General features: G+C 35.8%; 1 protein-coding gene across 1 annotated transcript; it reads right to left on the reverse strand.

Moving 5' to 3' along the window:
• Positions 1–2145: 2145 nt before the first annotated feature.
• On the reverse strand, positions 2146–9128 carry LRRC6 (leucine rich repeat containing 6; the record flags this gene model as incomplete). Its single annotated transcript, XM_009876438.1, has 5 exons — positions 2146–2334; positions 3461–3660; positions 4650–4822; positions 6582–6659; positions 8961–9128. Coding segments are annotated over 5 exons (808 nt in total), but the record flags the coding sequence as incomplete, so codon positions are not given.
• Positions 9129–9727: the final 599 nt, after the last annotated feature.

The following is a 9727-nucleotide window of genomic DNA, read 5'->3' on the forward strand; positions in this document are numbered from 1 at the left end:
TAGGGAATCCTGCTCTGGCAGGAGGGTTGGAATAAATGGTCTCTAGACGTCCCTTCCAACCCCGAACATTTTATGATTCTCTGATTCCATGATTCCATGATTCTAAGATTCTACGATTTAGGTCAACTTGGGGAAAAAAAAAGCATGTAAAAAAAATATTTTTTGTCTATAAATACAGTATATTTGAAGAAGAAATAAAAACATTCTAGTGGAGTTAGTGAAATAACTAAATAAAAACTGCTGTTTAAGAAAGAGTCACAACTACCCATGTGTTAAATACTCTTCTATAGTATAAATAAGAGCTTTAATGTGAGATTTGTGGGTGTACAGTCTCTACACCTGAATCCCTACTCCTGACACTTAAATGCAAAGTGAATGAATCACCACTCTGTTCTAAAGATTCTCTGAAATACTTCAGGAAATTATATCTCACTACCTTTTAGCTGTTAATAATCTCTTTCGAGATTCTCTCTGCTCCTGTGAACCATTTTAAGGCAAATTCAGTCACATCATAATCGCCAAGATTTTAAGACAACTTGTTTAACTTTGAGCTGAGATGAGCTGAAAGGCTTCGTTCTGGCAATGAGCAACTAATGGATCCTGTGCATCTCTCAGCAGCAATTGATTTTACACTTGTCTGAATTTTCTTTGAATGACATTGCAAGTATTCACTTATTTGGCAATAGCCAAAGATGCTCAATTTATTAACAACTGTACAGCTATACTACAGCTGGCAAATGCAACACATGCTAACATGTCATGGATAGGTTCAAATTTAGCATTGGTCTGATTGAGTTCATGTCAAATTTATACTAAAATAAACATTCTTTTACACTAGGCAACTTGTATTAAAGCTACATTTCAGCTCCTGTCCACCAGCAAGGTTGATTTGAAGTTGTCAGGGACACTTTTCTTACCTTTCTCATGCTACTTAACAAAAATCTCACCGCTGAAATGAAATGAACCATGAGAGAATTTTTAACTGCTTTAAAACATAGAATGGTTTGGGTTGGAAGGAACCTTAAATGATCACCTAGTTCCAACGCCCCTGCCATGTGCAGAGACACCTCCCACTGATAAGCTGCTCAAGGCCCCATCCAACACTTCCAGGGAATATAGAAAAATCCAGAAAGGAATTATTTTTGTTGTAACACTCTTTGGACACTCCCTGAATATTCAGGAGACATTTTGAAGACATTTTCTTCTGACTAGAGCAAGGTATCCGCAAATACAGCAAAATTCTAACTAGCTAGAGTCTGGGTTTCACAGTATTTCTTCTGGGAAAGTGCTAGACCTTGAATTAATAATAGCAAGAAGTTATGCAGATTTCCAGATTTCTTGGAGAGCTCCCTAAGACTGATTTTTTCAATACCTAAGCTTGATAAATCTTTTTAAAGCATGCCCTTAAAAAGAACAGCTAGAAAAATCTCTGGCACAAATGCTGTTATATAAGTGAAAAAAAAAAAAAGGAAAAATAAAGACATTGCTTACAATGTTTGTGGAACTGATAAGCCAGCAACAATAAAATAACTTCTTCTTTGCTAGTATCTGCATTAATTTTCCATGTTCAGCAAAACCAGGGACAACTTTAGAAAGTTTTAAAGGTTTTTTAGGGGCCAGACATCTTCAGATTCATGAGGCCAAATACCATAGATAGTATGAAGCATGTTATTACTTAGGATGAATATCTTCAATAAAGAATGTGAAAGAAATTCTAAGTCACATAGAAAAGGTGCCTGAAATGTCACGTGTGCAAAAATTTTGTAGGATGGCCCGCAGGGCTTTATATAATGCAGTCTGCACACTTGCTTTTAGTAAGAATATTAAACAATGAACTACATGAAACATGTTAGTTAGCTGAAAGAAAAGTAAAACTTCTGAGGTCCATAAAATGGAATTGAAAAGAGAAATTTTATTCAAAAAATCCATTTGAGGGTATCATAAATAAATTTTAGAAGATGAAACCAAACAAAATGAACAATCTAAATATTCCATTTAAATTAAAATATATTTGCACAGACAACAGGCATTTCAGCTATCAGTTCTCAGTATCATTTAATGTGAGGCAGTCACCTACTTCTTCACTGTACCTTTGAAAAATTTCCTCTTCTCCAGTTCACACAATATATTAAAACCAAAACATACCTTCTATTCTCTTTAGCTCTCCTTTTTTCTTCAATATATCTGTGAGTTTCTAATCTAGATTCTGGAGTATATGGCGTAGGTTCCTCCCAAAATCTTCTGTCATCTTCATCATCTTCAGTCGTTCTCTGTGTTTCGTCTTCTCCATCTCCTTCAGCCTGATGGTTTTCTTTGTCCTGCACAGAGTCCGGGCTACACCAGATCACAGGGAATATATCCCAATGAAAATAGGGAAGAATAGCAGTACTTGCTAATGAATTCTTGCAATAATATTTTTTAACTCGATACTAACCACTCTGTAATTCCTACCAATAACAGTACCTTAGATATTTGGATAACATTCTCTGTTCTGCTTCTTTCATTAGTCAATAAAATGCATTGTGACATAATGTTTTTCGTTGGCTTAACTAAGCTTAATTAAGAAGTGATACTATGGTTACGCATAACTCTCTGAAAACTCTGACAGACAGCTCAACAGATTTAATTCCAGAAGCAGAATTTTCAGATATCCTCACAATTCTCAGGTGAAAGAAAACCTTCAGTCTGTGTGATGTTTAATTATTCCCAATATCGGGCAGTAGCAGATTAAAAATTCATTTTACTCAGGCATCTCCTCAACTGCCTTCTTAGAACCTGAGTAAGTTTTCCCCCTAGCCCTAAGCCTCTGTAACCTTCAGAAATTCTCCATCAGTATAGAGAGAAAACTAAATTTATGATACAGCTGTGATCTATGAGGACAAAGTTCCATAGCCAGCTCTATGGAACTTAGTCTCTATTGGATTAAAAACAAGATGGATGGTAACTGCAGTGGAAGGCAACCCGAGACAAAAATCCTTCTGCTATCTAGGTGATCTCAGTGATATTACGTGGAAGAAGTATAGAAATCAGTGTTCCATAGCCTTTTATATCTCAAATGATCTGCAATATCCCATTTCAGTCTTCACACCTAATAACTCCAAAGTAAAAGAAATTATAGGTGAACAGCTGCTTTCTCTGGGACCCTTGTATTACCTTAAATAATGATTTCTCCTGAAAGAAGTTATCAATTACACTATTTTGACACATAGACAATTTAGACTGGAGTTTTGGGACAAAAATTCCATTGTACTGTCTGCAGGTCAGTAATTAGTTATGTTTCTAATTATATTTTTCATTAGAGATAACATGTATGAGGAGAAATAATTCTGGTAGAACCAACATAAAGACAAACAAAATGATTTAAGAGGAACTTAATATTTAATGAGTAAGACCAAATTCTTCATGAAGAGAGAGCACATAAACTAACATTTACTCACAAACTGTTGTTGCTCACTGTTACCTGTCAAAACCAAGCTTAGATCCCGTTGGTTTTTGTTTCTTGTCCTTTCTTTCTTGCATCCTTCTTTGAGCTTCTTCTTTTTCTCTGGCCCTTTTGAGAAGGTAAGCTTGCTCTTGTTCTCTGATTTTCTGTTTGACTTCTGGATAGTCTTGAAGGGCTTGAATCCTCTCTGAACGTTCAATTTCTTTACTGTCCAAACACTTCCCAATGGGAAAAAAAAAATCAATATAGATGTGTGAGAAATTTTAAACATATTCAGATAAATAAATCCATTAAACTGTATGTTACTTCTGATAGATTACTTTCTGTATGAAATTAAAAATACACCTTTCAAACCTCCAATGCACTGTAGTTTTACTGTACTGAAAAGAATTAACAATAAGATGCTATTCAGAGCTGAAAATGGTTTTGTGTGTCTGAGAGCTGCATTTTCGCATTTTCAAGGAATTTCAGTTGGTTTTATTAGACCATGTAGTAGAAAGAGTCCCTTCAGTCATTTCTGATATTTGTCTCACCTTGATCCAGCTCGCGGAGCTATTACAAAAATATTTCTTTTAATGTGTTAGTTTATTGCCAACCAAGACACTTAAATCTATAGTAACACAAGCACCTGCGCTTCTCCTAGGGAAACTTTGGGAGCATGTTTCAGGACTGGGACTACCTGTTTCAGTGACAGGAAATCATTACACCAGTTCAGTCATCGCGCAAAACCCCAATCTCAAAGCATCTCCTTAGAGCTGTCGCAATATAGCACATTTTTACATCAAATTCTATCTTTCCATTGCCTTACACTAGTTTAGTTTGCTACATATTGTTAGTATAGTACCAAAGCATGGCTTTCTGCACTCATGAAAATAATTTAAAAATACACTGTGTACATAAAAACAAATGAGAAAAAAGACAGAAGTGTACAATGTATTTGTTTTGTCAATTTTTTTTTTAAAGATTGCCAATAAAAATGACAGAAAATTTAGAAAATGCATGTGGGTTACTCAAAATGGAACCTATTTATTATCACATTATTTACTGTAGTCACTTATCCTTCAGGATAGAGTTCAATTTCCTGTGGACAGTAAGAAAATTGCTACTAGCTTTCCTACCACAGGTATTTATTTTGCTTGAGATTAGTGTGTTCAGTTGACAATGTCTATAATGGATTTGGATATAAATTTAATCTTTTTAATCTTACTTTTAATTGATGAAGAGTTGCCACTACAAATTGTCTATAACCTTCGAATTCAGTACATGGGTTACCCACTAGAAACAGTTCCTTCAGATGTGTATTGTGTTTTAGGGCTTCAATACTGGAGAGTTCACCAATGAAATTTGCTGTCAGGTCAAGTTTCTTCAGTTCTTCACAGCCTGTTTTAAAAAAATTAATTTAATTTGTTCATAACATAAATGCACATGACATATACTCACACACACAAATAGATGTGCACACTCTTGGATACAGAATAGGTCTTTTCCAAGCCACAAGAGAAAGAATTATTCAAATTTAAGTTTATGTGGTCACAATATTCATAGAAAGGAAAAAAAAACCTCAATAAAATACAAAATATCAAAACTTATTATTGGTTTTATCACTGTTAAAGCTTTCTGGTCAGTGCTGGTATACTAGATGAGTTATTAAATGTTTCATTTTTGGATAAGCTGGACTTCAGTTTTAACCATCTGACTGCCTTGGTACCCCTCGTTAACTGAATTTTCATGATATGGCTAAAGAAGTGTCTAATTGTTTCAGCAGAGCAGGATCAGCTATGGGTTTCATTTCTGTGTACTGTTAATCCTAGCTGACATTATTCAAGTGTAAAGATAAGGTTTTATAAAAATTTTCTCCAAGTCAAAACAAGATTTTCCACTCTATAGATTCAGCTATCATTGTGTTACTTTATCACTGGTTGAATTGCAAATACCAATGAGAAAATGTTTGTTAAACAAATCAATTTATTATAAACAGAAACTCTCAATTAGCTAATATTGTGCTCAGGGAAATCCGCATCCAAATTTTATCAGCCTCTCCTTTTATCATAATCTGTCCATGAATCATAACCTTGACTCTCAAGAGTAAAAGTTTAGTGAAGACCAAGCTAAACTCTGATTTTCATCATTACAATCACTTATTTCTCTTTGCAGGTCTATTTGGCAAGTGTTTTATGCATAGTGGTGCTGAAAGAAAATAAACAACTCAAAATGATTTATTAGGGGATTTAAATAACCCAAATTTTTGCAAGGCTCACTCCCAAAGGTTCTGACTCCTAAGTAAATGACAAATCACAGTAATAAATAATGCAGCCTGATAGAGGAATTTGAAATTTACTGGCATGAAAATAGATGCAGGTTTTCTCAACAAATTGCCAAATACTCAATGTACTAGCTATTTCTTCAACTTTTACGAATTTATGCTGAGCCTAGTTGCTTATTTTTTTTATTTGATTTAAGTCATCTTCTTGAATTAGCTTGTAGACTTCAAAAAATCCAAAACCAAACTCATACTAAACAAAACAAAATAAAAAACCACAGGTTCTTTATTTGTGTTTCTCTTGTGAAGGAGGACCTTTTAAAGATTCAGCAGCTGGCCTACTCAGAACAAAGAAAGAAACACAATCAAGTCAGAAATTATTCAAGTAATATGGAATGTGTTTATGGGTGACTCTAAGGCTCTGACTTTGATCTTGGAAATTTCTACATCTTTGCACATGAAATGATAGTGACAGGATAAAGAATTAACAGATAAAACATAACAGACTTCATGTAACAATAAAGAAAGGAATCATCTGAAAAACTCTTTAAAAATAGCCCACACTGCCAATGCAACCTCTGCACAGAGTAGAACCTTCTCGTACCTGGCACTTAATTGCTGAATTGATGACAAAATGTTACACGGAAGAGACTTTTACAGCCTGCAGAGCATTAAAAAAACCCAACAAACTTCAGCAGTAGGAAGCACCTGCTATAAAGAAGCATTTGCTGAAATGCTGTGCTCAAAAATGCTGTTTCTGAGCATCAACAAGTACCTTTTACACATGGACATACTTAAAGGCTTCCACTCTCCTTTATACTAAATTATAACGTAGGTGTTTCAATATGAAAAAGCAAAACAATTTGTTTAAAATCTGACCTTCCAGATTTTCAATTCTTTCAATGTTGTTCAAAGCTACATTTAAATATTCCAGCTTCTTTAGTCTGCCCACATTTTCTGTAACAAAACACAGACAAGTTATTTCACTGGTGCAACTTAGGATGGCTTACAGCATTTCTGTAATGGCAGTGCCTGTACACACAAAGAGACAAGTGTTGAGACCAGAGGTATCTTGTAGTGTTTATTCCATTTATAGAAAATAAAAGAATGAGGACTCACCCATACAGTGGATGCCTTACAACTTACTGTCTGGTCAGCAGGTAAGTCTCATCCTGAGGGCTACATAAACGTTTTCTTTAAGAGGAGAAAATGGGGTAGCTAGTAGGTGGAGAGAGGTCCTCCTGCCCCTCTACTCTGCCCTGGTGAGGCCACATCTGGAATATTGTGTCCAGTTCTGGGCCCCTCAGCTCAAGAGAGACAGGGAACTGCTGGAGAGAGTCCAGCACAGAGCCACAAAGATGATGAAGGGAGTAGAACATCTCCCTGATGAGGAAAGGCTGAAGGAGCTGGGTCTCTTTAGCTTGGAGACGAGGAGGCTGAGGGGTGACCTCATTAATGTTTATAAATACGTCAAGAGGGAGTGTTGGGAGGATGGAGTCAGGCTCTTTTCAGCGGCCTTCAATGACAGGACAAGGAGTAATGGGCGTAAGCTGGAGCATAGGAGGTTCCACAAAAATATTAGGAAAAACTTTTTCACTGTGAGGGTGACAGAGGCCTGGCACAGGCTGCCCAGGGAGGTTGTGGAGTCTCTTTCTCTGGAGACATTCAGAACCTGCCTGGACACGTTCCTGTGTGACCTACTGTAGGTGATCCTCCTCTGACAGGGGCGCTGGACTGGATGATCTTTTCAGGTCCCTTCCAACCCCCAACATTCTCTGATTCTGTGATTCCAACAGAGGCAATACGAACCTTTTGGCTATGAAGTGTGCTTGAAACTGCTGCGTGCTCTGCAAGACACGTCAGTATCCTTGGGGAAGAATTATTTCTCAAATTCAGCACTTTGTGACACAGCTCATATTGGCAACTCTTCTGTTCAGTACTTAAACATTATTTTTGTGGGGTTTTGTGGTTTTTCATGTGTTACTACAGCATTATCTTGGAAAGCTGTCACATTATACAAGAATATATAAAGTAGGAAATTGCATACTTTTCCAACTCCTACAGTTAGATTAAGTTAAGACAAAAATCAAATGCCTCAAAAATGAGATTGCTGAAAAAATATACCATACTAACCTAAAGGAGCTATGAGTGTCAACAAAAGAATGAGATGGAATCTTGTGCTTTCTTAGAGACACAGCAACAGAGAAAAAAAATCTTATTTTAGTCTCACATTTGATGGGATAGAACAGCACAAAGGAGGAACAAAAACTTTAATCTCTCTGGAAAAAGATTCCTCCACTGTATGAAATGCAGATGTTAGAAATACAGCAACAGTTTCCCCTCCAGAGAATTTAAAGTCTTTGCCTACAAGTCCTGAGCACTGAGTTTCACTGTAAAACTTTCAATTCTTTTCTTCCTTTTAAGAAACTTCAGAGAAATATGCTAATATAATTGCTAAGCATTTCTGACTTTCTATTCCTCATCTACACACTATCTGTAGAGTCTAAGCTTTTCCAGTCCAAGGCTTAATACTGTATCTTTCTGTAGAGAGCCTAGCAAACATGTGAACTTACACCACAAAACACTGACCAAAGTTAGAACTTCTCCTGTGGTTAAGGAAGACCATTGAGCCTTTGCCACAAAAAAAAGTTGTCTTTATGCACAAAAGCAATCAATTTATCTGAATGAAAACTATCTCAAAGTTAACAAAAAATGTCATTGGTATAAAAACTGAATTTAAAAATAAGCCAGAAGAGTTGGTCCTATGATAACAGTCCATGGTATCATAAAATCACAGAATGATAGAATCATAAAGGTTGGAAAAGACCTCCAAGATCATAAAGTCAACTTTCAACCCCACACCACCATGACCGCTAAACCATGTCCCAAAGTGCCATATTTACACATTTTTTTAACACCTCCAACTGTATCTGATTGCCACAAAGCCAGGATATTTAAATAGTATCTTGATTTTTGAGATTCTAATCAATAAAAAGTGTTCCACACTCATAATCAAGTGACTTGTATCTCAGTATTATCTTTTTCGTTTACAATTTCTCTTGAAATTTTCTTAGCTTCTTTAGAAATTTGCTGAAGACACGGAGACAGGAAATTCTGTAGGAGTAGATCCACAAAGAGCTTTTCTGTAGTTACTCAGTCTACATTCCCTTAAAGTACGACATAACACAGATTTTTTTCTGATTTCAAAATTATGCATGTAAATCCATTTAAAAAGAAAGATAACCAGAAAACACTTACCAATTTTTGGAATTAGATTATTCTGAAGATAGAGAATTTTTAAACCTCGACACCATTTGTCAAGATGCTCTAGTCTTTCTATCTCCTGCTGATGTAAAGCGATTTCTTCCAGTGAAAAAATTTCACAGTTGTTGTGTTCTGCACGTCTTCTAACAAGATCTTCAGTGACTGAAAGAAACATTAGCTGTCATATTTCCCTTTAGTCATTTTCTGCCGTCTGACTTACAAACACCTTATACAATCATTAAAATCTTTTATTCCACCATACCAAATAGATATCTGGTAGGAAAAACAATAAAAATAAAATCTACTAGAAAAGACATCAAGTAACAAGTAACTTCAGCCCACTCTGCCACAGTAAACACCATTTATGAAACACACTCACATCACCTGAAATATTTTGAAAAATTCATATGAAAACTGCTGAGTCTTCCAGAAGATTGAGGCACAACTGTTGCAGAAATTAATCCAGCATCCACTCTTTTCAGCATAGCTCTGGCTGAAGATTGATTCACGTAGTCAAGCGACAGAGCGGTTTATGCTCTTTTATTTCCTAATGCCAGATGTTCACATCACCAATAGCGTGTGTGCAGGGGGAGTAAACCAGCTAGTGTGCCATCACATCCTTCCTTCAGCACAGAAATAAACAGGATAAATGTTAAAAGTGGGCAGATATTTTTTACTTTTTTTTTGGTGCTTGAGGCAAAGCCATAACTAATTCATGCTTTTAAATGTTTATGTTGGAATGAAATTTAATCCTGGGTATT

Source organism: Apaloderma vittatum, unplaced genomic scaffold, assembly GCF_000703405.1.
Source record: "Apaloderma vittatum isolate BGI_N311 unplaced genomic scaffold, ASM70340v1 scaffold23229, whole genome shotgun sequence".
In the NCBI taxonomy this organism is placed as follows: Eukaryota; Metazoa; Chordata; class Aves; order Trogoniformes; family Trogonidae; genus Apaloderma; species Apaloderma vittatum.